We start from the raw sequence: 27,296 nt of genomic DNA, 5'->3' as shown, positions 1-27,296 counted from the left end.
GTAACATATCATATGTTATTCAGACAGTGAAGACTTGTGTTCTAATGTTATACCACACTTACTATCTTGATTTCTTTGTCCATTTGTTCTTAATGGTCAGTGTTTCACAGGCCACTTCATCCTGACATCAGTTCAGTCTAAAACACTGCTCTTGTGTAAGGGGTTACATAACAGCTTAGGTGCCTCCTACTGTGTAGTGCAGCGGATTTTAGATGCTACTTTCGAGCTATGCCAGTAGTAATACAAAAATGTTATATATATTTTTAATTGTAAACTTGGCTTTTAAAAAATATATATATATATCTTAATACATGAATTAAACATGTTACATATTAAATTAACCTTTTTTTTCATGCAGAGGCAAAATACAATATTTCCATGCTGAGATTTTTTATCAGGGGCTTCACATTTTCACACTCAGAGGAGGAAGAGAAAACAGATGGGTAAAAGTAATAATAAAGAGTTAAACAAAATCTCTTGTCAAAACATTCCTATAGCTGACTTCATTTTCACAGACAATGAAGATACAATTATTTTTGGACTAACTAGCACGCCACATTAGTGCTACAAGATGTAATCCTAAAAAAAATTAAATAAAACAGTAACTAATCATCACATAGCACGACTTGAGGCCAAGCCTTGTCACTTGATTAATTTAAAACGCTTAATTCCCTTCTTTCCGCTCCTGACGAGCATTGTTATAAAGAGAGCAGCACGAGTTATATCCAGACCGTTGACGACAGAGAGACTGTGGGCATCACAGACATGAACGCGCATGGCGCACGATCGCGGGGCGCCCCTGTCAAATCGGGTGTGAAACCCCGCAGTATGTGGGGGCGGAGCTTGTTTTTTTTTTTTTTTTTAGTGATGGGGAGGGAGAGGGGGGGGGAGGGAGAGGGGGCGGAGTCTCGGCAGTCCTAGCAGGGCCGCCATTTTTGCAAAGCGAAAAGAGACTGGTTTGAGGGGATCTAATTTCTTAAAAGTCGCCGTTGACTAGGGCACATTTTTTAACGGTTTCGCGCGAGATTTTACAGTTAAATTTGAGTCGCCGCACACAGCGAAGACCACACGTAGCTCACGAGAGGTAATCTTTTAGAGGACACGTTTATTTACATCAACGTTTTAAAGCTTTGCTACGGATCCGCAGTGTGGACAGAAGTATTGTTTTGGTTGTGGAAGCTGTGTAAGAAGCGACGGGGTCTCACCCAGGTCCCCTTAATCGCTATTTAGACCCCTTCAGAGTGGACATAAAACGGTGAGTAACGTTCATTAATAAGTAGTTTTAAGGTGAGAACAAATCCGAGCTGGAAGGCTATTGTTGGCTTTAGTTAGCACATCATGCTCAGGCTGGCTAACGCAGTTGTAGTAGTATCAGCTGAGGTTAGCTTATCAACACCGTTAGTCTCTCTATTCTACATATCTCTAATAGTTATGATTTGCCTACTCTTGATTCTAGCGGAATATATGGCGCACATTTTCTCAAGTCTAGAGTGTCAAGTTGGCCGAGAGAGAGAGACCACTTGCTAGCTAGCGCATGCTACTAGCTTTAAATTAGCTTCGAGCAGGGGGGCTGATCGTGTGGTAAAATAAACAATAAGACCTCACAGCACATAGATTCTTGGTTTTAATTTAATGTACATATCCTTAAGGCAGCGCGACCATGACTTTAAAAGAAAAGAAAACGCTATTACTTTTTTTTATAGGTTGGCTAAAAAACGCTGCAATGCTTGCCCTCATAGTCAAACACACACTAACAACAGTACAAAAAACTGCAAAGCATTTACGTACATGGCGTTAAAACAAGCCAAAGATAATATCCATCTTATGTTGACTTGGTTAAAGTAGAGGAGGAAAGAGAAGACTAACTTACAGTGACACTGCGGGCCATATTGCGCACAGTTTCATCTTTTTTGTACAATATAAATATTTTGACCTCTTAATATCAAAGCTGTTCATTTACTTTACCTAAGCTTTACAATTTTTGTAGCAACACGCCTGACCCCCCCCCCCTCCCCTTAAACAGTGTCAAACCAGCACATATCAGTGGATGCATCATTAGTTATTAGAAACTTGAATGTTTCCCCTTCAAACTAAACCAAATCATTATTTCAGTTCAGTGAACAATCATTTTAATGAACGTGTTTAAAAGAAACATAACGATGAACAGCCTGCTATTAATAATATCTACACTGTCTGCATACACTGCGCATTAAATCTACCTATCTGCTATTCCGCTTTTTTATAGACTCGTAAAGAGAGAGAGAGAGAGACGAGATTAAATCTGGAATCAATGTCATACGAGAAACTCAATCATTTCTATTTTACTATTTCTCAGGCCTTGGGATAAAAGTAATCACGTTATTTAGGTTTGAAGTGTAATGGGTTTAAAATGCAGCAGGCATGGGGGGAGGGGAAGCTCCGTTTCCAGTCATACACTTTTTTTGTAACTCCAATCTCGACCATGCTGAACTAAACTGGCGGAATTTGTTTTTGTTCGCCTGACCATAAAAACAAATAAGAAATAAGATATTTTCCAGTGCGATCAAAGTCGCTATTTCCTGGTATTGTTATTATTGTTTATCTCACTGTCGGTGTTAGCTCGCTGTGCTAACTCAAACCCCCACTACGCATTATACGCCGTTAGCTGTCGTTACCTTTAGCTCTGTTGTGTTACTTCGTGGCCTGTACTTACGGTGTAAATAAATAAACACACACCCCAGATATCTCTGCGCTTAGATGTCATTTCGTTACGATTTTTTGCTTCGCTGTCTTCCAAAAAAAATCCTCGACGATTCGGGCGTCGACCTTTTTACATTCACCCTGCTACATTTCCACAGGCCATCATTGCTAGCCGCTTTAGCTCACTGGCTTTTGCTTTGCTTTCGACGAATTCACACAAAAAACACAGTAGACTGTACCGACAGGGTTGATACTTAAGGTAGAGTGTGTGAAAGAGGCGTTTGAATGCTTTCTTGGGGGGTTTTTCCTCCCACGGCGAGGCTCCCCTTGGCCACACGGTTGTCTCGCCGTCCTGAGGAAAAAAGCGCTACGAAAATGGCGACAGCACCACCAGGGTGTTGTGGTAACATAATAGCAAACGTTGTGTGCCCTCCACACCCCTATCGGCAGGAGCGACTGCAGGCAGCGCCGACACACTCAACTGGGAAGCAACTACACAACACACGAGGATTTTTTTATTTTAGCACATGTTAAAAGCATTGCAAAGAGTCGACATCATATCCCTGTTATTACCTACGCTTTTGGAGCTAGTCTTACTATCACCCCTTTTTAAAAAAACCGAAAAGCATAGCACCCTTGTAATATGCGTCATTGCTTATATGCTACTGCCTGTGTTTCGTGTTCAAATTGTTTGAATGTACTTTCAATTGTCACGTCAAACTACATAAAGATAAACACAAACTCCTTAGCATTATGAGTGGGTGCATCCTATTACAGCCTTTCTTTCTCCTGCAATAAATCACCTCCCTCAAACCATGGTTTGCATTTCAATCTGAGGTGTTTTTTAGTTTCCCTCCTTTTTTGTAGAGATATGAATGCAATTAGTAAAACTTTAAATAAAAGTTGTTTTTTTTTGGTAATTTCTTAAAGTATCACAATCGTTTTTTTGTCAAGTACATTTACATGTACAGGGATTTGTCCTGGTGTGTTGGTGCAAAGGAAAATACAAGACTAAAATAGCAAGTACTTAAATAAAATACCCTAGTTTATGCAATTTTATTCGGTGTTAGGGGTGACCCAGCAAAGGTTATCATACATGTATATAGTCCAGCAGGGTAGTATTACAGTCTTCAGTTGCACCGCTCATACCGAGTACAGTAGAATAAAGAAAACATGGCCTTTATCTTTTGAGATACTCGTACTACACAATACTACAATACAACCCCATAGAATATATATATATATATATTTTTTTTAACAATTTCAGACATTTCATTCCTTTTGTTATTGCTCCTCTAAGAATATATTTTAACTACAGTGCCATCTTGTATTACACAATAAAAGCAGTATGTCTTTACATCTCACTTATTCCTGTGATAGCGCGGCAGCTGTCCTCGTCTCTTATGTCACCGCTTTGGGACAAATTTTGGCACATTTAGGTGAAACACTTCGATTGAGGTTGTGTTGATGTGCTCAGCAAAGATGTGTTGTCTTCATTTATTTTATATGCTTTTAATGTCGATTGAGTAAAGGGAAAGCTCAGAACAGGAAAAAGATCAGTTTCTCAGTCTCAGTATTAATTTTTACACTCATCTCCATGGTCTGTATAGTTTCTGTCCATTGAGGGTCGGTGTAATTAAGGTCAGCTGCCTCTGTTTTAGCAGTAAGTGGCAAAGGGCCTTCTCTTCTGTGGAGGGTCTATATCTAGTAGAACAGCGCGAGAGTGCTTTTTCACTGTCTGCTTCATAATGCCTAAAATCCCCAGCCATCTTGTTCTTCTTTGTAGCATCGGCCTGTTTCTGGCTTATACTCCCCTTTTCCCCTCTGTCAACATAGGGAACTGAACTGAGCAGATATACAGTGAAATGCCTCGTGTGTGTGTGTGTGAGTGTGTGCCTGGTTACCTTGTGTCGGAAAGTGTATGCGTTTGCTTTCTGTGTTGACAGAGACGGTGAAGGAAGGTGAACTGCCACTCCCCCTCTGCCATTAGGGACAGAGGACTCCCAACTGGCAGGCTGCAGGGAGTCTTAGCAGTCTCAGGTGGCACACCTTTTTTGCTCATCCTCACCCCGAGACAGACTTCCAGAAACATATGAGCAAACATCCTCAGGCTAGGAATACAACTATTCCACTATTTCCATTTGTAAGAGAAGTCAAGCTGTATATTGACATATTGGTATGGCAGTTGAAGGCCACAGCCTCATCCGATGGCTCTCACCCCTCAGGTGATGGAGGTCCCTTTGTTATTGTGCTCCTCCCTGTCTCCAGACAGCAAACCTGCTTCCCCCCCCAAACGGTCTGTGTAGGTGATGTACAAACCTCACCATGTGGGGCTAAGCTGCAGCCAGGTCTCTAGTGAGCTCACTTGTGTAGTACCCAGACCCACAGAGACCCACAGACAAAACTGCCTTGGCCCACAGGCCCAACACGGTCACATGGTATCCCAGCTGGGAGCTGAAGCCAGAGCTCAGGTGACCTGTTTTTGTGCTGCTAGCTGGGCCGTAACAGATCCCTCTTTAAACTACCAAGCTGCCTCCCTGACAGGTGGCTTTATGGCTGCAGCAGCAGAAGCAGCCCTGTTTCTAACCTCCTTCCTGTTGCCCTGCTTGTGTTACAATAGCGTTCAGGGGTAGCACCGGGCAGGATGGGGTTGAATAAAACGGGGATGTGCTATCAATGCCGGTGATGTAACAGCACTGCGGTCCAGGCGTGAAATTGATCCTCAAACGCCGCTGTAATGGGACCTGAGTGGCTCTTACTGTTAGTTTGCCCTGTACATGCCATGAAGCCTCATGCCATGCACACGAGGAGCTCGCATTGTTTTTGTTAGCTGCCCATTGCATTCTCCAAATGCTGGAATTAGCCGCCAGATGCATGTGTGCCTGCTTGTCAATTTCTGATGCACAACTAAAGATGTAGCTTTAATTGGTCCTTTTTGATGAAGTTTTGGCCTGTAAACATTCAAAACACAACTCAGCCCTGATTACACAGGGCCTGGCTGTGATATTTTCTAAGCAGGAGCGAGGGGGAGATGGAGCGATTGTTGCCTGGGGGGGGTTTCTCCTGAACAGACATTACTCAGACTACAGGAGGGCTGCCCCAGCTTTGCTGCCAGATTCTTGTTCTTACCGACTTTAACTCGCTCGCTCCCTGGCCAGCTGAACTGAGCCCAGAGGAAATTGTTTCCATTTTTGCCCTTGGGAGGCTGTATTAGGACCGTGACTCACATCGGATCACATCAAACTGTTTTCTTACCGCAAACTCTCCTACAGTGTGAGCAAACACGCAGCGCAGCTTTAGCAACCGTCAGAATTTTATAATGCATTGTTTTCACCAGGAAACCTTTCAACCCTGCTGATCCAAAGCCAATGCAGAGCACTGATGTGATACCATCGTACTCACCGTGCACGGGCTCTTTATAAAGGCTGTCATTATTATTTGGCCTGGCTCAGTCTGGACCATTCACAACAACTAATAACCTCAAGCATTAGAGGAACAAGCACCACCCAGGTTTTCTTTGCAGTATAGTTAAACATGATCACAACAAAAAAAAACAGAACAAGAAATATAACAATAAAAGCTGTTTTTATTATTTGAATGGTTTAATGAGGAAAATGACAAATGCAATGTTGAGCCCTCTGCAGGTACGGACAGTGAATGAATCCTTAATAAAAAACAATCAAAGGATATAAAAACATGCTAAGCTAACATAAGCAGGTCTTCATTCTCTGCATTTACACCATCCATTGTTTGTTTTTGTTTGTCGTTATGACTCCAAAATCGGCTCTTTTCGTCGCTGCTCTTTAACAGTAGTTGCAGCTGGCCGCTATAAGGTGGCACCAAAGCTCAACAAGCTGCTGTTTCCTGTCGTTTAGAAGCTTTTATAGCTAATCAACGACTGAATCGAATAAGTTAGTTAGGCTGTAGTGCTCTTGGATATTACATCCAGTGTCTGAGGCCTTTAGGATGTCACTGTCTAATATTGTTTGCTAGTTGCTGTATGCTGTTATTTCACACAGCTCCACTGCTGCGTCCTCAGCACCTCCCTCCTAAACGGACTGATCTTTACAGTCTGCTGAGGTATTGGTTTCCACTCTCGACAACACACTTCCTATTGTTGCCACAGAAATGGCCTGCATGGATTCTCACATCCACATTTCCCTGGCTGTATTGATGTATGACTTCACCTTCGGTGCTGGAGTGCAGAAGGGGGAGCGCTGTGGACGCTGGTTTTCTAAAGGACAGGGCAGATGCAGTGTGTCTCCCTGTGGGCACCGTGAATAAAGAGGACCAGGCCTACATTCCATGTGGGTCACACTTCCTGTGTTTGTATGAGTTTGTTTGAGCGTGCGAGCTGAGTCATTGCAGACAGCTTACAAGGAGGGTGTGAAGTCACATCAGCTCGGCAAGGGGATTCATCAGAATCCCTCATTTTCCTCTTTCTCCTCCTACTTATCGAAACAAGTCTAATCTGCTGAGACTTTGCTGTGGGGTGGAAAACCCCCCCCAAGAATGAAGACGCTTCCACGCAGAGCAGTGGCAGTAAACTGAAGAGAGAGGAAAGCTGTTTTCTGTAGCGACGTGGTTTGAGTGTAATATGCTGTGGGTTTTCCCTCACCGACTCGAGCAGCGTTCTCTCTTAAAAGGAGAGTTATTCCCCACACAATGACGTGACTGTGTCCCCTCGCTGAGGGAGGGAGGAGAGGAGAGGAGAGGAGAAGAAAGGAGAGACCGGGCTGTGCTACGCGCTCCACTCTGCCACCCAGAGTCCACTCAGGGTCTCTGCTGCGTAGCGTCACTGTCTGACAGACCCCGAATACACCTCCCCCACCCCGATGCCCTTAGAAAACAGAGGGGGGCTGTGGATCCTCTCTAAAGAGTCCGACAGCGAGAGAGCACGTGAAACATAACGCACTCCAACACAAACCACTTCCATCCTGTGGCTTTTTTATATCTGTGTGTGTGTGTGTGTGTGTGAGAGAGAGATCCTCATTTTCACCATCCCTCGCTCCTCTCGAGTGTTTCCATAACAGCAGAGGATTTTAGCCAAAAGGAGGCTTTAAACGCTCTCTCCCTGCCGTCTTGTAATTAGGAGCCGCGTTTGTGTTCGGCACTCCCCCTTCGCTCTGCGTTACTGTCTCAGGTTTATTTAGGAAATGCTCAGAGGAGGGAGAGAAATCCGGCTGGGCGGGCCCGACTAGGCACAGGAAGGAGGGAAGGGGGGGGGGGGGTATGTTTTTTTTTCTTGATTTTTTTTTTTTTTTTTTTCTCTCTTTCTTGGGCTGCGTTTGTGCAGGCTGACGGACAGCCCTGCTAGAGGAAGTAGGAGGAGCAAGCAGAGGCAGTCACAGCAGCTCGGATTCAGTCAGGAATGCTGCTGTACTGTACTTGTTGTTCTTTTCTTCTTTTTTTTCCACCCGCCTTTTGTCGGACTTGACTGCGTCTGGTCGTCGCGCTATACATGCTGTGTATGTTTGCCCGCCTTGTAGGGAGGAACGTCTGAGAGGACGGAGTGAAGGGTTATCTCTCTCTCTGTGTGTGTGTGTGTGTGTGTGTGTGTGTGTGTGGGGAGGGGGGAGTCTGTGAGTGAATCTGAACGCGTGTGTGTGCGCGCATTCCTCAGCAGTGACAGCCAAGTGGGTAAAGTGAAGACAAGAAAAGACCGTTGCACATGAACGTCACAATATTTAGTTTTGTGTTTCTGTAATCGCCGATCTCAAATCGACAGTGTTGAGATTTTGTTCTGGTGACAATATAAGAAGTTCAACTGAGGAAAAAATAAAGCTCTAACACAAAAACCACACACATGCCTACCTAAACACACTCGAGCTCTTCTGTCTTTGTTTTGTTGGTTTTATTTGAAGCATTGATTACACTAGTCCCTTGGAGAATTGGCCCAGTGATCTCGCCTCGCTCTTTAACTCGGTCACCACACACACGCACACACACACACACACAATCAGGAGAGAGTTTGGAAGGTGAAGCCGTCAGTCGCCTTGGCTGACACACAGGCTCACTGGGGTCTTCTTCCTGCTATTAATTAGGCTCCGAGCTGACAGCTGCTATGTCTGTGAGCCTCTCTCCGCTCCTGCAGGCTCAAATAGTGCATTTGAGCAAATTAGTACCTGAAATTACTCTCACGGCTGTTTGAGGAGGGGGGGAGAAAAAAAAACTCCCTGTGAGTTTCCTTGGTTTGACAGCTAATGACTTACACCTTTTCCTGGAGAGAGTCAGTGCGAGTTCTTCAGAGGACATGCTCGGGCTGGATGTCTCCGAGGCATGCAGAGACAGGTTCTGGTGTGACGGCGTGTTATTGCTCCCTAAGTGTGTGAAGCGTTGCCCTTTACGACATGACATACCTCACGTTAGCAACCCCTCTCTCTCTCTCTCTCTCTGATCTAAACCCCGAGCGAGCAGCGATCGGAGTCTTTGTTTGGCCCCGGTGTGCCTGAGCAGGCGGAGGTGTGACCTCCAGCCTATTTCGTCTCGGCATCTGTCCCTCCCACTAATCCCGCTTATCAACAGAGCTCTCTGTATCAGGGGCAGCCGCACTGACACATATGCTCCCGTCTGGAATCACATCAGCCGGGTGTATTATTTATGAGTCCGAGCAGGCTCCTGCTTAGTGACCAAAAGGACTCTACATTAATTTCCTCACACCTCATGTAATCAATAATTGATGCATCAGAGGCTTTTTTTCCACATGGTTAACTGAAGATCCTGCAGCTATAAAAACATGAGCTAAAATGTCAATTGAATGTGTGGTTGTGCAATTACCATGTAAAGTCTGTGTGTAAGATTGGAGTGGTCGAAAGGGGGGGGGAAATGGCCTCCGTGTGTTGCGTCCCCCCCCTCTTTTCATGGCTGCTGGCCGCTCTGTGTTCTCTTGCTCCCCTTTGTGGGAGCTTTCTTGCAGTGCAGCAGCAGCAGCAGCCTTCTGCATTCCTCTCTGATAGTGTCTAGAGGTCGCTTTAGCGCAGTTCACAGCAGCGGCTCAGCCTTCACCTCGCAACATCATATCCTCTCCGTTCTTATCAGTCGACACCTCACGCCGGTGGCTTTTTGTCAGAGGGGAAATTCCTGTCAAGCACTGGTCTGAAAGTTTGATTCATGCGTGAGCACGTGTTGGAAATACCCCGATTTCACTATGATTTGTAATTAGCTCCAAACGGCAGCTTCCAGACACTTTGTTCTCGGTATGAAATAAATGACACGCCGCTGATCTGATGATCGATTCAGGCCACATAAAACTAACAGATGTCCCTTGTTTTCTCTCTCTCTCCTCTCTGCCTCTGTGTTCCCAGGCCTTGTGGATGCACTTAGATGTCTGCAATGACTGCTGTGGCTGGCATGCCTCAGTGTTTTGGACTCCCATTCTCTGGACTCAGTAGGACAAGAACTGATCAGCAGAGAACGTCATGAGCATAGTCATCCCAGTAGGGGTGGACACAGCAGACACCTCATACCTGGACATGGCTGCGGGCTCAGAGTGAGTAACACTGAAAAAACCCACCCCTCACTTCCTTTCCTTCCTTTGCTCTTTATTCTCAGTTTCACAATGTCTTCTTCTTCTCCCCACCTTTCGCCCTCTCTCTCATCTTGTGTAGTTTTTGCCCTCTACATAGGTGGAAGCGCTGCTTTGTCATCTTTTACTTGGACCTGAGGCTTGAGTCAGCTCTCCCACCTTTACTTCTGTTAATGGGAAACAAATTTACAACAGCTCTCCTTTTTAAATGTTTGCTCTAATGGACACTCCAGTCTGGCCATTGATTATCCTTGCACTCAGCTCATCACAAAGACGTGCCCAGTGTTCAGCTTTTAACTACATCCACACATGTGAAACTGGCAGCAAGCCGAGAATAACAGACTACATGAGGCGTGCAGAATCTTCCCTTCCCGAAGCTTGATTCTTGCACACGTGTCTGTGTACGCTGCATTGAGCCCAATAAAGCAGAAATGGTGCATGGTGCCATGGCAACACGCTTCCCATTACCCCGCCTCTCGGCTTCCTATAGTCTCGTCAAGGACGTCGCCTCGGCTTTTTCTGGTCAAATAAATGAAGCAAGAGGTTTCTCGTATGACTAAAGAACAACACACGTCATCAACTTCCAGAGGGTCTCCTGTCTCTTTAAAAGACGGGGAGAGAGAGAGAGAGAGCCCTCCCCCTCCACATCCGAGATGTTGCCGTGACAGCTTGTGTTGCCATGGCGTCTGCCCCCTCGCAAACCCCCCTCCCCTCCCTCTCCTCTGCACTGCGCAGGGCCTGTTGCCATGGCCACGGGCCTGAGTGACAGGTGGTCCTCGCATAGACATGGCGTCTTAAACAGTCCAACAGCGTCAGGCCCCCTCCCTTCACCCCCCCCCCCCCCACTCTGCTGCCATCGGGGGCAGGAGTAAGCCCCTCGCCTTGACTCTCTCACTCCGTTCTTTGTCCGTCCTCGCTCTGCGTCCGATCGCCGCCTGCAATTTCATTCAAAGCCAATAACAAGCTTGAAATGGGGCTTCCACCTGCTGCCGTCCCATCCAGACCTCAGGGACACACACAAACACACACACCTCTGAGGAGGAGTGTGTGCGTGTGCGCGCACCAGCCGAGTTTTTTTTTTTTCTTTATAAGAGAAAGGCTGGCTACTCACCGCCGTCACTTCCTGTCCACATCCCCCTGTAGTCTGCAGCAGCGTGACCAGCTGTTGGCTAACACAGTGCACGCGTGTGTGCGCGTGTCCACGGTGACACACAGATCCTCGGCATGCGCGCACACGCTGACCGCATAGGTAGTGTTGCCATGGCAGCAAGCGGGAGCGCTTTAGGAGTGAAGGCGTTGCCTCTGGCCGTTCAGTGCTGCTCGTTCTCTCTCCGGCTGCTCGTCCCTCTGTCCTCGGCGCCCGCTCACTCGGCCTGTCCGCCCGCCCGCCCTCTCTCAGCAGGTGTTTGCTTTTTAAAGGACATCTGTTCCTCTGTAAACACTCTTGGCATTCAAGAGCTATAAATAGCACCTACCTAGCTGCCATCCTACTTTAAATAAAATCACTCTTTGATTGTCTGTCTCTCACTAATCATCTTTTCCTGGTATAAAATGTGAGCTGTGTCTCTAGTGCCCTCCTTTTCTTTAGCTTCCCATGCTTCCAGTCTTCAATGGACTCCCCCCCAGCTATGCATACATACATTCAAACACAATTACTTCCTTAACAGCGAACAAGCTGGCTCCCTCGTCTGCTCTCGTTTGTCTTTTACTGCCTCGTCCACAGATTCACCTGTCGGTAAAACTTGCAGAGTAAAAGTCCAATTCATTCTTTTTCGACCTATAAAACGATACAACCAGATTTGCACATAAAAGTTCTCCCTCCGCTCTGGTCCATCATTTACAGAACAAAGTCACTGAGTGGAGTTACACTTCCTCTAGTGTTTCATTTTCTCTCAACTCTCTCCCTCTCTCTCTCTCTGCCCACTCGGCTCTTTTGATAAATTCACTGGTGTGGCAGTTAATCTAGTTTGCACACACCTTCGCCCAGGGTCCGCCTCCAGCCCTCGTGCATGCACTTACGTTTTCACTTTTGACAGTCGTGAGCACTCGCACACAGGAAGTGCTGCACATTGCTCTGTCGGCATGCAGCGAGAGGAATAAGTGTGAGGAGGTGCTCACACAAGGGCCAAACACTACACTTAAAAGTCAGGACGACCTTTCAGCAAGGGAAGAAGAGGGACAGGTATTTGGATCATTTACATACACTTTTCTTTTCTTTGTAGCATATAGTCCGGTTTCTTCAGCGACATCATGACTGTGTTGGTTTGTAAATGTGGCTGTTTGAGGACTTTCCAACTTCAGGAGTGTTACGGAGTGGCTGAACTGTTGAACGTGAGCAGAAATGCTGCACGGCCTGTTCATTGTGCCTTTTGTACCGGTCGTACCTGTTACCCTCCGAGGTCCTCATGGAGTGTGGAGGTCTTCTTTTAGTGCCATAACAGAGCTGTGACTCAGATACGTTGGTGTTGTGAGCAGGTCTCTGACCTTTAGGATTCCTGCACATGAACAAGAAGTTGATTGAACAGTGATGATTGTAACTTTCAATGCAGACGAGTCGAACCTCACTCTCCCTGCTCGTATCAAACTTCCCTCTCTTTCTTTTATTCTTCCCTCCTCACATCCGACGCTCTCGCCTTGTGCCATGCGTTTTGTTAGTTTCCACTTCCTCGAGTGCCACTCTCTCTCAGCAACCGAAGAATGAATTAATAGTCATAATAAGGGCGGGTTGGGTTTTTAATCGGCGTAAACAGGCAGTGTGATTCTTGGTAAAGTGGATCAACTGGTTTGGTATGAATGAAGCTTGATGAACGAGTCTGTGTGTGTGTGCGCCTCAGCAGGTTTTTATCTGCTTGTCTTTCTTGCAGATGTCAGATCAGGGGTATGAACATCAGTTCTATTACATGTTTATTTTATACAGCGACAGCGTGCACAGTCAGCATGTCAATGTGAGGCTTATCAGCAAAACGTACATGAAGTATTACAAGGTCAAATACAAACTCAGCGGGACAGAAGCCCATGTGACAAATATATGACACAACAAGTTCGTAAATACTGATGCATCAACATCAAACCAACTTTTAGTCCAGCTTCTTTAAAAACTTCAAATCCCCTTTGATTTTCTGTTGATGTTGTCGTTAAACAGAGAAGTGTGACACAACAAAAAGAATGAATTTGATCCAATATGAGATGCAGAGAGAAGAGGCCTGCTCTTTTTAAAGTGTCTTTAAGATAACGTTTGTTATGAATTGAAAACACAAATAACAATAAATGGATTATTGTGTTCCTTCCTGTAATCTCAGAGGCTGTCAATTATCTCTTTGAACCCTTTTTCCTGGTTACAATTTCCCTTTAATAATAAATAAGAGCAGAAATATAACTGGGAAAAAATTAACTTTTTTTCTTTTTTTTCTAACTTTTTCGATGGACGATCAGTTTCATGTTGCTGATCAAACTTTGACTCTTCCAACCTGTAAATTGCCGAGAAACCGTCCAAACATTTCTCTTCCTCACAGATCTCACACTTTTAAAGTTCAAAGCGATGGAAGAATGCTTTTTTCCCCCACAACGTTTCCCTCTGAACTTTGGTCAAGTGCCGTCAAACAAATAAAAGGAAAAGGAAAAGTGATCCCACTTGAGTTAGTCTGTGTTAAGACGCACTGATGTTTACATTGAGTGTTTGAGTTTATGACCTCAGCCCCCCGTCACTGTCTCTACACCTCTGTTTCAACCCTGCTGACGTACACACACGTCACGTCCACATCCTTGTTAAAAGGAAACAATCACTCAGTGTAACTTTGTTATTCAAGTTTTCACTGTACAGTAATGAGCTTTTTTCTCTCTTTGTTTTTTTTTTTGTCCTGTGTCGCCGGCCAGCAGACCAGAATCGGTGGAGGCCAGCCCTGTGGTGGTGGAAAAGTCCAGCTACCCACACCAGATCTACAGCAGCAGCTCTCACCATTCCCACAGTTACATCGGTCTGCCTTACGCTGTGAGTATGCAACACACACACACACACACACACACACACAGAGCCCTCCTTCTCTGTGTTAATCATTGATGACGAGATCCTGTTGGAACATTGACCCGTCATGTTCTGCTGTCCAGACTTTTTATGAGACGGGAAAATTAATCAGCAACTATCATGATCAACACAGCTTGAGGTCATTGTTTAGTACGCCTTTTTTTTCGATTGTAGCTTCTGTAGTATTTACTTTGAATTTCTCTGGAATATTTTTAAACTGTTTTTATCGTAAATGATTATAATCTACATAAACATTAACTTGGATGTTCATTAATGCTGAAACCAGGAGTTGATTTCCTGCCATCAGCTGGTTGTTCATTGTATTTGTGTTTAACATTTTAAGTTTTGTGGATTAAATAATGTATCTGTCATATTCTATGTGAAGGTGCTTTGTGAACTTTCACTCAACAGAAACATTATTTACCTTCCCGACATGACCGATGTCCTCTGTTTCCCCCCCATCAGGACCATAACTATGGGGCGCGGCCCCCACCTACACCGCCAGCCTCCCCTCCCCCCTCCATGTTGATAAGACAAGGAGAGGGAGGGCTGTTTGTACCCGGGGGTCAGGACGAAGCATCCAGGGGCACCACGCTGAGCACATCAGAGGATGGCAGCTATGGGGCCGACATCACCCGCTGCATCTGTGGCTTCACCCACGATGACGGCTACATGATCTGCTGTGACAAGTGCAGGCAAGAGCCCGTTTTTACACCACGTCGTTTACAGGATCTCTGACTCACCTTTGTTTCCTCCTCGGTCCTGTGCCGTGTCACCGTTCATGCAAGTTGGAAAAAAGTGATTTTTAATGCTTTTGTTTTTTTGCTTGTTTTTTTTCAGTGCCTGGCAGCATATAGACTGCATGGGCATCGACAGGCAGAACATTCCTGAAACATACCTGTGTGAGCGCTGCCAACCACGACACCTGGACAGAGAGAGAGCCATCCTGCTGCAGACCAGGAAACGGGAATGTTTATCTGGTAAGAAAGGGTTAAAATAAAGATTTAGAGCTTTACTTATTTCAGTTTGTCTTTTATAAAATCTCCAAAATGTTCCAGAATATTTGGATGATCTGTTTGAGATGTAAAGGTCGTTATTCAGAGAGCTGCAGGGTTATGAGCTGTTTTCAATGAGAGCTTTCAGTTCATGTTTCATTGCTGCAGTAAATGAAACAGCCTGTTAGTGATCAGAGCAGGTTGTCGGCTGTGTCAGGGTGCAGAGCTGCGCCTGAGACAACACTGACACCTGCTGGACAAGGAGCCGGATCACGTCGGAGTGTTTTATCACAACTGTGGCTTTTTAGAGATTTGAATGACTAAAATGCGTTTTGCCTATTCAGATGGTGATACCAGTGCTACGGAGAGTGGAGACGAAGTGCCGCTCGAGCTCTACTCCACCTTCCAACACACGCCTACCACCATCACCCTGACGACCGGACGCCTTGGCAACAAGCAGGTTGATAAAAAGCGCAAAAAGAGCGGTGATAAAGAAACTCCAGCAGCTTCTGCTCGAGCCAAGAAGGTCAGATTTCACTTATTATTTGATAATAAAAATGAAATTCTCTACTGTAATCAAACTTTAAGCCAATAGTACAAGCTCTAATGTAAGTTTTATTTTTGTATCTGTGGTAGGCCTTCCGAGAAGGATCCAGAAAGTCCTCAAGAGTAAAGGTAAACCCTCAGAAAACACGTCGTCAGAGGTCCATCTGTGGCCTTCTTCTTCACCTCTTAAACAAAAGTTCAAAAATGTTTATATCTTGTTTTTTTTTTTCTTCTTCTTAGGGTGCGGCTCCCGAGCAGGACCCAGCAGAGCACCCGTCTCTGTGGGAGAACAAGATCAAGACGTGGATGGAGCGTTACGAGGAGGCCAGCAGCAATCAGTACAGCGAAGACGTCCAGGTCCTGTTACGTGTCAAAGAGCAAGGCGACGGCAAGAGCCTGGCGTACAACACGCACCCCGCTTCCTTCAAACCCCCCGTGGAGGTACAGACGTCATCGCGTGTCCACTGCGCTTTACATCCTCGGATGGTGTACTGCTCCGGCATCAGTGTCGGATAATGCCTGACTGTCCCTCTTCTCCGTTTCAGAGTCAAGTTCAGAAAAACAAGAAGATCTTGAAGGCGGTGCGAGACTTGGCCCCAGACTCCCTCATCATTGAGTACAGGGGAAAGTTCATGCTTCGACAGCAGTTTGAGGCCAACGGTTACTTCTTCAAGAGGTCAGCGGGCTCGTTACTCATAAAGAGGGATTCGTCCTTCGAGTCCCGACTCGTCACAGTGTACTGAACATCGCTGCCTTTTTATCATGACGTCACGTTAACAACCCTGAGCTCTCTGCGTGATGTCCGTAGATGTGCAATCAGAGGGTTTTATATGAATCAATTAAACACTCATGTTTTTTTGTTTTTTTTTTGTTTTTTTAGGCCGTACCCATTTGTGTTGTTTTATTCAAAGTTCGACGGCCTGGAGATGTGTGTGGACGCTCGCAGTTTCGGGAACGAGGCGCGCTTCATCCGTCGCTCGTGCACCCCCAATTCAGAAGTGAGTCCAATAAAAACACAACAAATAAACCAATTCGGATTGTTTGAAGAGATCAGTGTTAACGTTCTTGTCTCCCCTTTCGAAGGTGCGGCACGTCATCGAGGACGGCATGCTGCATTTATACATCTACTCACTGAGGCCGATCACAAAGGGCACAGAGATCACCATCGGTTTTGATTTCGATTACGGCAGCTGGTGAGTTAGAACGAGAGTCTGCGCCCAGAACAGCTGCTTAGCATCCCGGCATCAGACTGACTTCCTTCCTCCTCTTCTCTCTCGATAATCGCAGTAAGTACAAGGTGGACTGTGCCTGCCTGAAGGGGAACCCGGAGTGCCCGGTGCTCAAGCACAACCTCGAGCCCACGGAGAACCTCGGCTCGGGAGGCCGGCGCCGAGTGAGTCGTAAGGACAAGGAGGTGGTTCGCGACGACCTGGGCCAGAACCAGAACATGGGTCTGGACTGCGAGGGGAAAGGGAAGAGCCTCGGCGACGGCAAGCAGAGGAAACTGTCTCCTCTCCGCCTTTCCATCTCCAACAACCAGGTAAGATTACACGCCGATGAATCACCCAATCACAACTCTTTTCACACTTAACTGCTCATATTTACATGTAAATTCCACCACTGCATATTTTTGTTGATGCACATTTATCCTTTTGGTCCATGCATGCTATTTAGTTTGATCTTTGTGTACTGTGATATGCATGCATTCTTTTCATTGTTACATCACCTTTTTAGTTCCCTCTTTATCCCATGACCCCTGAGACATTCACCTTTGCCCCCTGAGCGAATACTTTGGACACCACAAGTTCAGTTGAAAGCATCTTTGTCAGGGAGTTGTGTTCTCTCACGTTTCTGTGTCGACAGGGAAAAAAAAAAAGATGCAAGACCAGTTTGTTTCAGGAGCACTTTGCTCTCGCAGTGTCCAAGATGAACTAGTTCCTTCAGAATTTTGACATTTAAAGAGGTGTTGTTGGTGTCGAGAGGTTTCTAAATTGGATACTTGAATCCACCCAGAACACAGCGACAGTGCAGTGCACGATATTTAAATATATTTGTGTCGCAGCTTTCTAGAAGAAAAAGTTAAGATAGACGTCCCAACGTAGGATGTAGAATGTGTTTAAGTCCTTCTGTAGATCAGATGTGACGTGCAGCTGATGAACAGGGCTTCTTGTAAGATCATCTAAAGCTCTGAGCAGCACAGACTGACCGCTAAAATCCAACATCACAGTTAGACAACCTCCCTCACCCACTTACCTGACCCCCCCCCCCCCCCTCCCCCTCCCCTCCCCCACTCTTACCTGTCTCCCTCTAGTCTGTAGTCAGACTGACTGATCAGCCGTGATAAAGCGCCATACCCCGTTCTCCCCTCCTCTTACAGGATCCTGAGTTATATGAGGATCTAGAAGACAAAACCTCCGTTAGCAATGAAGTAGAGATGGAGTCAGAGGAGCAGATTGCAGAGAGGAAGAGGAAGATGGTAAGTGTTCCAAGCTAGGGGCTTCAGCTTTTTTTCTTTTAATTTTATTATTTATCTTTGAACTGGCTCTGCAGCCCCACCAGCACAGAGATCAAACCCTCCCCTGTTGTTCCGGGTGTGGACTGTCTGCTAAAGGGAGCCTGTGTGTGCTTAGATAGGAGCAGCTGTCCTCTGCCTCCCTTTCCATAAACCTACCCTCCTCTTCATCACTCATCTTGCTTCCACTGCTCCCCGTCACTGTCAACGCCCCCCCTGTTGCCCTGTTGCTGTTCTCTTCAGTTTGTTCCTCCTCCCTCCTGCAGCTCTGTCCTCCCCCCTCTCTTTGATTTTTTTTTTCCCTCATTTGTCGCCTTTATTTTCCTCCACTGGAGTCGTAACCAACGGGCCTCCAGTGCTACCTTCCCATTAACGAGGCAAACCAGTAGCAGGCTGGAAACCTCCCCCGAGTGTGTCATACACTTTGAGGATCCTGCTCTTACCTTCGCCGCAGCGAGGAGTTTTGAAATGGCCAATTACTGTTTCAAGAGCTTTTTTTCCCTGCCAAGCTGCCGTATGTCCCACAGAGATGGGATCAAGCACACGCGCACACACACACACACTCCCTCTCTTTCTTTGGAAATTACCCCGCAGTCAGCTTCATTTCACACGGTCGACCCAAGGTGTAAAGTGCTGACTCATCTTTGGCCAACATACAGTTCTGCTAATCGCCCAGAGAGAGATAAATGGTCGAAGAGCGAGAAGGGGGGGGGGGGGGGGGGGGCTGCAGAGGGTAGAGCCTTGTTGCCAGGGCCATATTGACTTTGGGAGATCCAATAGGCTTCTTTCCATGGACTGTGGCCCAGGAGAGAGAGCTGCACCGTCTGAGCGAAAAACACAAAGAAGAGTGCATTCACAAACCGACCGTGTGTGGGTGTGTGTGTGTGGTTGGGTGTGGGTGTGTGTGTGGTTGGGTGGGCCGCAACAACGATGCGGCGCAGATAACATCAGCGTGTGTTGGCATGATATCTCTTCTACTGACAAAGAGCCCGTATTGTTTGAAAAGGCAACCTGGCGGTTTTCTGTCCTTTCACTGGAGCTCTGACACCGTCGATAAAATAAAACGGGTTTGCTTGTTTCCTTTGTTTCACCTGGCTGACAACTTTCCCTTCAGTTACAGTTAATCCATCGTGTCTTTACTCAAGGTTAAAGGGGGCGTGTCCTGTAGCTCTTAACACGAGCCACAAAGTCTGAATTTGGTCCCAACATTTCTTCACTTTGAGGATTTTGTCGTCTTTGCGGCTGCACAATTAACCAGGATTTTTTTTTTCGTAAACACCAGAAGTCTAAATTCAGGAGGGACATATTTTAAACAGTCATTTTATAAAACATGAAGAAACAGCAGATCAACACGGAAATGTACCAGATGGGTCGGGTGTCGTTGATCAGGCCTCGAGCTGCCGTCTCGCCTCCTCGTACTCTGCACGCCAAAAGGATGCACCACATCACTGATGAATGGACGCACTTCCTGCCTTTTAAAAGCTAGGGTCAGGCAGAGCCTGAATTTGCTCTTTCTGCTCTTTGTTTACTTGTTGTTTTTTTTTCACAGCACCACATGTTATCCCTCAGAATCAACAAAAAAAAATCTATTTAAGGAAGTATCCAAAACCTTTTTTTTTTTCCTTTTTTTTCCAAACACAGCACGTGTTTAGGGTAAGAGAATATCAACTCACGACTGACGCAGTCGGACAACATTTCAGCCCACTTTTTTTTTTTTTTTTTTTTTTTTCATGCGTCGGCCATGAAGAAGCGTAACATTCACGAGCTTATGACGACAAACAAAGGCAATGTCAGGTGAGGAGGACAAAAAGAGGAAGCTCCTGTTCCTACACACTTCTCCCTGAACGAACTGCAGCTGTCCAAAACGAGAACTAAAAAAAAAAAAAAGCTCCTAAACATTGAGCTGATAAAGTCAGTGTGTAAAACAGACACTCCATCGGACTCGTGACATTAAAAGCTGTATTTGGGAGTTTTTTTGGGAGATTTTTGCAAACCTGAAGGAGCCCCATAATGATCCGTATCCTCCACGACCTGCCGCCTCCAGGAGATCACGGAGCCTCTCGTGCAGCTCTGTCCACTGTGTATGAAGCCTTGTGCAGGGGGACATGTCTCTTCTAAATTGGGCTGTCTCTTTATTGAACACTCAGGCCAGCCCAGCGGAGCAGTCCCATCTCCATGTCGGGGCGGCTTCCAGCTCGAAGGGACTGAAACAGAAGGAGGTAAACTTGACCCATACATAGCAAACCTTACTCCACCCATCTGCCAGCACCCCCAACTCCCCCCCCCCCCCTCAAAAAAAAAAAAAAAACATCTCCCGGAGGTGACTGACTTACAAACATACTAACAGTCCTGTCTTTACAAAATGTCTCTTTTAATAAAAAAAAAAATCTTCCAAAGGCTATTCCAACTCAAGGTGGTGTTTTATTTTGGTGGAGGCAAAGCTGAGGAAATGCAGTGGCACAAAAACACGATCACGTACGAAGTGCTATCCCAGCCAGGGTCAGCGTGTAACGGTAAACGGCTCTGCAGCCGAGGGCTCTGTACATGTACAACATGTCACATTGGCATCCTGTTGTTCCTCTCTGAGCTTTTCCTCTTTTTGTTTGCTTTACTCTTTAAGCGAAGGGGGTCACTTTTACCACCTTCCTCTGCGAGCGGCTTCCTCTATGTAGCACACATGAACACGTTGTACCGCTGCTCTCTTGGTGCTCTGTGGCAGAGATGACAACATGGACTAACGCGTCCAAACCCCCTCCCCCTTTTTTTTCTTCTTTTCTTCCCGTTTTTTTTTGTTTTGTTGTTGTTGTTGTTGCTGCAGACACGAGAGGAGAGGAAGATGGAGGCCATCCTGCAAGCGTTCGCCCGCATGGAGAAGCGAGAGAAGCGCAGGGAGCAAGCCCTGGAGAGGATCGGGACGGGGAAGACGGAGGTGGGGTGTCGCAGTGACATCAAGGAGGAGCCTCCAGCCACACCGGAGATGGCTGATTCTCCAACTATCATGCAGGTAAGAGTGCTGTGACACAAATCCTCTGTGTCTGTTGTTCTGCCAGCTTCCACAAACGGATGTATTTTCACACTGACACACTTACAATCAGCACGAACAGGCGGAAACGGCTTCTTCTTTTTTTAATCGATTATTTGTTTTAGTCGAGGAAAGTTTTTAATAATTGTTTCAGAGAGTTGTGTTTGTACGCTCATATATATCTTTTCTATCGTTTTGATGAATATGAAATCCACTCTGTGATTCTCACAGCCGCTTCTGGAGGTGAAAGAGGAGCCTGGATTAAAGCCAGCGAAGGTCAAAGGTGCCAGGAACAGGAAGAGTTTCTCAAGGAACCGCACGCACATCGGCCAGCAGCGCCGGCGAGCTCGCACCATCAGCACCTGTTCAGATCTGCAGCCCGGCTCTCCATTAGAGTCCATGGAGCCTCTGACCAACGAAGCCCCCGAAGGAGAGATGCTCACCGCACCCGAGCCCGAGGCCATCTCTGCCCAAGCACCGGACTCCAGCCCCCCACACAGCAGCTCGCCTGCACCTGACAGAAACCGCACCGGCAGCAAGACCTTCAAAACTAAAAAGGTAAAGACGGCGTCCTCACGAGCAGAAAACAAGAAGGATGTAAATAATCAGTCTTTGCCCACAGGGGGCGCACTATTCCACTCAACCTGAACCTTCCTCACAGGAGCTTTATAAAAGGAAAATAAATGACTTCTCAAACTCTTGTCAACAGCACTTTGTGAGCGAGTGGGTGGGAGAGAAGCAGCAGGATCGCGGCGGCGTCAGAACACCGGAGCCGGTCCCCGAGAGGCCGCTGAGAATAAGCAGCGATCCCGAAGTGCTCGCCACGCAGCTGAACGCCCTCCCCGGTATGGCCTGCTCGCCACAGGTGTACAGCACGCCCAAACACTACGTCCGCTTCTCCTCGCCGTTCCTGGCGAACCGCAGCCCGACGACTCCTGGAGTCCCCACCGGGAGGCGGCGATCCAGAGAACTGCCGGAAACGCCGCCGACCACCGGCTCCTGCAAGAAGGTAAAGACACGAGCTTTATGAATTCTTTAAAAGGTTTAAGATGTTGTTTTTTTTTCTCGTTGACACTTTTGTTCATTTCTACAGCGATGGTTGAAGCAGGCTCTGGAGGAGGAGGGATCCACCAGTCCAGCCAGGCGGCCGAGCCTCCTCATGCCCTGCGAGGGTCCTCTCAGCCCCTCTATTAACGGAGACTCTGACAGCCCCTTACCTTACAATGGCACCTGCTCGCTCCCAGGTACTAACCATGACCCGTCGTAACCCCTCAAATGTAGAAAAACAAAATAAATCCTCGGTTGAAATCGACGTTTGAACATTTTTTTAAATCTTCCTACAGAGTTGCCCACACCTTTGAAAAAGCGCCGGTTGAGTCCGTTAGACGCCTGTTTGTCCGAGAGCTCGACGCCTTACGGCTCCCCTTGTGCCACGCCGACCAGAGGCGAGCAATCGGAAACACCCGCAACCCCCATCTTATTGGCTACCCCGCCTCGTCCCCGAATAGAGGAGCCCAGCACAGAGACCCTTCCCAGCACCCCAACGCAGGCACTTAATGCCCCTCAGGAGGTAAAGCTGTCTGTTCTTAAAATCTCACCTGCACACACAAGAGCGTGAGAGCTGCAGTGACAAAGTCTGTTCTTGTCTACAGAGCGAATCTTCAGCAGAGAGCTCCCCAGAGGTCAGCCGGAAACCCAGCGTGCAAGAGGTGAGCGAAGGACTTAGCAGGACTCATCTCTCGTTTTTAGAACTTCTGAAAACGATTTTGAGAAATTAGAAAAAAAAGGTTTGATTGTTACAAAGAGGAGAAACGAGGCAGATGTTGATTACTCTCCTCTTCCTAGGCGGACCGTCCTCCTTCGTTGGCCTCCTCTCCCTGCGTCCGAGCTCCCATTTCAGACGGACTTCCGACAGAAGCCAAACCTTCAGCTCCTGAGAGTCCGCAGCCTCCCGCTGCAGAGGCGGTGGACCTGGGAGAGGACCGTGCAGACGGCGTGGTTGTAGAAGGGAGTAGCGAACCTCCCGCTGCCGCTGCCGCCGCCGCCGCTGCAGAAACGTGTGCTTCCTCTTTTCCCGGCTGGATTAAAAGCCCCGACAGAGGCCTGACTGGACCAGCTGGCCTGAACTTCTCTCCAGTCAACTCAAACTTACGGGACCTCACGCCCTCACACACTCTGGAGCCTCTGGTGGCTCCTTTCAGGCCTGAAGCTGCAGCAGGGTCCGCAGCAGGGTCCGCAGCAGGGACGGGGTCTCTGGTCGTCCCTCAGGCCCCCTACGTTGAAGGACAGGGACCGCTCTTTTACCCCTGCTCGGAGGACGGGGCTGCGCTCGGCTTCTCCCGCTCCATGAGTGGGGACAGCAGCGGAGAGGCCGGAGGGTCGGCACAAAACCCTCCACAGAAGAAGAAGGTGAGTGATGAACTGAAGATCTGTGTCTTCATCCTGCACACGGTACTTTGGAGAAGAACTCATAATGCTGCCCTCTACTGGTCTACAATAAGAAATGCTTTCTCTGCTTAACGTTACATTTTGATTTCTGCGTCTTCCAGGTTTCCCTGCTCGAGTACAGGAAACGCCAGAGAGAGGCTCGCCGCAGTGGCTCCAAGACGGAGTGCAGCTCTCCTGTTTCCACCGTGGCACCTCTGACCATGGAAGCCTTCCCCGTTGCTATAGAGACCCCCAGTGAACCTCCCCCACCCCCTGCACCCACGGCGCCCTGCAATACCACCGCCGCCACGGTAAAGGAGCTACCGACCAGCGAGGAGGCAGAGACGTCTGGAGAGAAAGGAGAGAGGGACGGAGAAGGACAGTGGTAGGAACTACCTCAGTAACTTTCACCTGAAACATTAAAAACCTCTTCAGCTGCTTTGATCGTTTGCAGAGATTAAACGATTTTAATTTACGCATGTGTTTTAAAGTGTTAAAATCAGCATGTACTTCTTTTCCCGTTAAAACATGACTACAATTTATTTTATTTTTCTTTGTTTCTTTTCAGGACGTCGTCGACTTCTGTCGAGCAGGCCCGAGAACGCAGCTACCACCGAGCGCTGCTCCTCAGCAAAGACAAAGACACGGGTGAGAAACACGACGAGGACGCCTTCATGCCTAAAAACAAAACATCATGCTTTATGTTTTTCAAAGGGGGGGTGTATATGCTGCTGGAACCTAAATTTCCTGAGGGAGTCATCCCAAAGGATCAATAAAGTTTAGTCTAAGTCTAAGTCCTGAACACCTGAGGGGTTGCAAGGGGAAGCTTGAACAACAGTAACTATATAGATCAATGCTCAGTAATAATAAAATAGATCTGTCTAGATGTTAATGATCATCGCCTACTTATATTTGTTATTTTAACTCGGCAGCAAGCAGAACTCAAAAAATGTCCAATGAAATGTGTGTAGATCAACATTTTGTCTTAAATATGAAACTGTTTCCTTTTTAAGACGGTGAAGCTGAGGGTGGAGATACACCCGGACTACGAGATTGCCCATCTCCAAGTCCTCAAAAGACCCCCACCCACACAGTAAGTCTACCTCGCCCACATGAAGCAGGTCTGACTCGTCTGTGAGTGAACAACACTGATTTTCTTTTGATTTTTTTTCCCCCCCTTCTCTCTGCTCCTCTCAGCCGTGCTCTCCTGGTCCTCCCGCCCGACCAGCGAAGGAGGAAGACGCGGACAGTCAGCCTCAGACGCCAAACCCCACAAGCCAGCCTCCGAGCAAGCCTGCAGGACCCAAACCGGCTCCTCTGACTCCCACCAAGCTGCATCCCACCCCGTTAGCCTCCTCCCCAGTCCACTACCCCGGACCCTCCCTGCTGCACTCGCCCAAACCTCAGCCGCAGGGCTCCCCTTACCGCAGCCAGAGGGCGCTGTTCTCCACACAGCCTCCAAACCAACCCCAGCAGCAGGCCCAGACGGGCCCTGCTCCTTTCCCCCAGTACAACTCCCAAAGTGCTCCTCCCCCACCCCCACCTCCTCCCCCAGCACCACCAGTCTCAGCAGCTTATTTCCCCAGTCAGAGCCCCTCACCTGCCGGACCTTTCCCCGTCTTTAAACCCACGGTCAACCCCTCTTACCCTCCTGGTTCTCAGCCCATGCTGCAGACTCTCCCCCACAGCGTCCACTATCAGAACTCGGCCGCTCCTCCACCACCACCTCCTCCTCCTCCGCCCCCTCACCCGATGCCTGGCCCCGCCCTCCTCCACCTGCAGCCTTCTCCCATCCAGCAGCACCAGCTCATGCTGTCCACGGCTCCTCCCCCGCCTCCTCCTCCACAGGGCCAGGCCTCCCAAACGCAGCAGCAGCAGCCTCCTCCAGGCGGCAGCACCTTGTTGTCACTCACCCCTCCGCCACCTCCTCCCCCGCCTCCGCCTGCGCCCTCGTCTAACGCCCAGATGCAGCCCCACCACTTTCAGAACTTAGCGGCTTTTCAGCCCGCGCTGCTGCACCCGGGCGCTGCTGCCAACCCGTCAGTGCCCCCATCCTCGTACCCCCCACCCCTCCAGCAGACAGGACTGCCTCCCCCTCCCCCTCCTCCCCCCCAACAGACTCAACAAGGCCAGGCTCAGGCCGCCGCCTCCCAGATGCCTTCTGGGACTCGTGGAGCTCCTGCGTCCTCAGCCCCTTTCCACAGCTCAGGGTACCTGAGCACAGGGTGGCACTGACCCCCCTCCCCCCCACATCTGCCCCTGAGAACTCTACCTGAGGGGGGGCGCTGTACCATAAGCTGTAGATATGTTTTCTATTTACCTGAACATACGGCCAGTGGAAAAACAGCGAATTGTGGGTGAAAAGGATACTTTTTAAAAAAGCAGAAAAAACATGGACAGAAAAATTTTAGAGAAATGGACATTAAATAATCTTCAAGATAAACTGTAAAAAAAAAAAAAAAAAAAAAGTGAAGATGGACGATCGCCCCGGTGCTCACAGCTCCCTCTCTCTCTCTCTCTCTCTCTCTCTCTCTCTCTCTCTCTCTCTCTCTCTCTCTCTCTCTCTCTCTCTCTCTCTCTCTCTCTCTCTCTCTCTCTCTGGCCTCTGTTTGTTTTTATATAACCTCCCTGTGATGGAGAGAAAGCTCTCTGTTCTGTGTCTTGTTTGGACTCCCGTTGTAAGACCCCGCACTTTGTTAATCAATGGACATTCCAGCCTTTAACCCCCCCCCCCCCCCTTCTTCTCCGACGTCGGTTATTCCTTTTAACTTCGTCCTCTCTCGTCTGTCGTCAGCTCTCTACACCGTTTTGTTTGTTTGTTTTAATCTAGTGGCTCATTATAGCAAAAGAAGAAAGCTTTTTGTATAGAGAAAAAAAAACACAATTATTTTTTTTATTACTCTAACAACAAATATCTGTTCACCGCTGCAGATTCAGAAAAGACCCCGTTTCATTGGAGCCTGCCTCACCAACCTGGGAGGCTGCACTCGTGTGTGCGTGTGTGTGTGTGTGTGTGTGTTTGTGTGTACGTGAGGGTTTGGAGGAGAATGGCTGCTTGGAGGAGGTTTGAGATGTCGTGTAACGAGTGCTCGTAGTCCTCTAAGGTAGGCAGAGTGTTCTAGCCCGCAGGTAGGACAGGTTAGCGGTTTATTTTTGAATATCAATGGTTATTTGTAGAAAGTGTAATTTAATGTATAGGTGGTTACTCCAGCTTTCACCAGGAACAGTTTGTAAATACTCGCTTCTTTTCTTTTCTATGCTTGTACAATTTGCTCCCATCCCATTTTGAAATATGGTTGTACATACGAACGCTCTTCTTGGCAAAACTGAATGTTTCTGTGACTGTAGCATTATTTTTATTTTATCCCCCCCGCCCCCTCCCCCCCCTCTCTCTCTCTCTCTGGACTCTTTAACTTTGTCTTTTTTTATTATTTGTGTGTGTGAGTGTATGTTTGTGTGGAGGGGAGAGACTCACAGACACTGCACTGGTTGGCTATTTTCATGGTTCATTATAATAAATCACTGTAATGACAGTTTTATACAACTCGTCTTGACGTGTTTCTGGGATG

General features: G+C 47.5%; 1 protein-coding gene across 6 annotated transcripts; it reads left to right on the top strand.

Moving 5' to 3' along the window:
- Positions 1-27,276, top strand: kmt2e (lysine (K)-specific methyltransferase 2E). 6 transcript variants are annotated; one of them, XM_079335265.1, is made up of 25 exons: positions 1-1,255; positions 9,984-10,168; positions 14,078-14,192; positions 14,691-14,920; positions 15,066-15,205; positions 15,565-15,746; positions 15,857-15,895; positions 16,007-16,207; positions 16,312-16,442; positions 16,647-16,764; positions 16,850-16,959; positions 17,054-17,306; positions 18,144-18,242; positions 20,426-20,497; positions 21,097-21,282; positions 21,532-21,858; positions 22,010-22,309; positions 22,394-22,544; positions 22,644-22,870; positions 22,953-23,009; positions 23,146-23,709; positions 23,850-24,112; positions 24,296-24,375; positions 24,741-24,820; positions 24,925-27,276. In XM_079335265.1, exons 2-25 carry the CDS (start codon positions 10,098-10,100, stop codon positions 25,960-25,962), a joined length of 5,034 nt encoding a protein of 1,677 aa, XP_079191391.1. In that variant the 5' UTR covers positions 1-1,255; positions 9,984-10,097; the 3' UTR covers positions 25,963-27,276. The 6 variants fall into 6 exon arrangements, with proteins under 6 accessions (XP_079191391.1, XP_079191395.1, XP_079191393.1 ...); XM_079335266.1 differs by having other exon boundaries at positions 2-1,255; positions 14,081-14,192; XM_079335269.1 differs by lacking the exon at positions 18,144-18,242.
- The last annotated feature ends 20 nt before the right edge of the window (positions 27,277-27,296 follow it).

The sequence above is a fragment of the Symphodus melops genome, assembly GCF_947650265.1.
Source record: "Symphodus melops genome assembly, chromosome: 22".
Classification (NCBI taxonomy): domain Eukaryota; kingdom Metazoa; phylum Chordata; class Actinopteri; order Labriformes; family Labridae; genus Symphodus; species Symphodus melops.
Note: the sequence above shows the minus strand (reverse complement) of the source record. Positions and strands in the feature narration are given on the sequence as shown.

Excerpts from the sequence above, each read along its gene's own strand:
- kmt2e (XM_079335265.1), top strand. The coding sequence starts at position 10,098 with ATGAGCATAGTCATCCCAGTAGGGGTGGACACAGCAGACACCTCATAC. Across the intron at positions 16,208-16,311 it reads CCTTCAAACCCCCCGTGGAG|AGTCAAGTTCAGAAAAACAA; the intron begins GTACAGACGTCA and ends TCTCCGTTTCAG. Across the intron at positions 16,960-17,053 it reads GATTTCGATTACGGCAGCTG|TAAGTACAAGGTGGACTGTG; the intron begins GTGAGTTAGAAC and ends CGATAATCGCAG.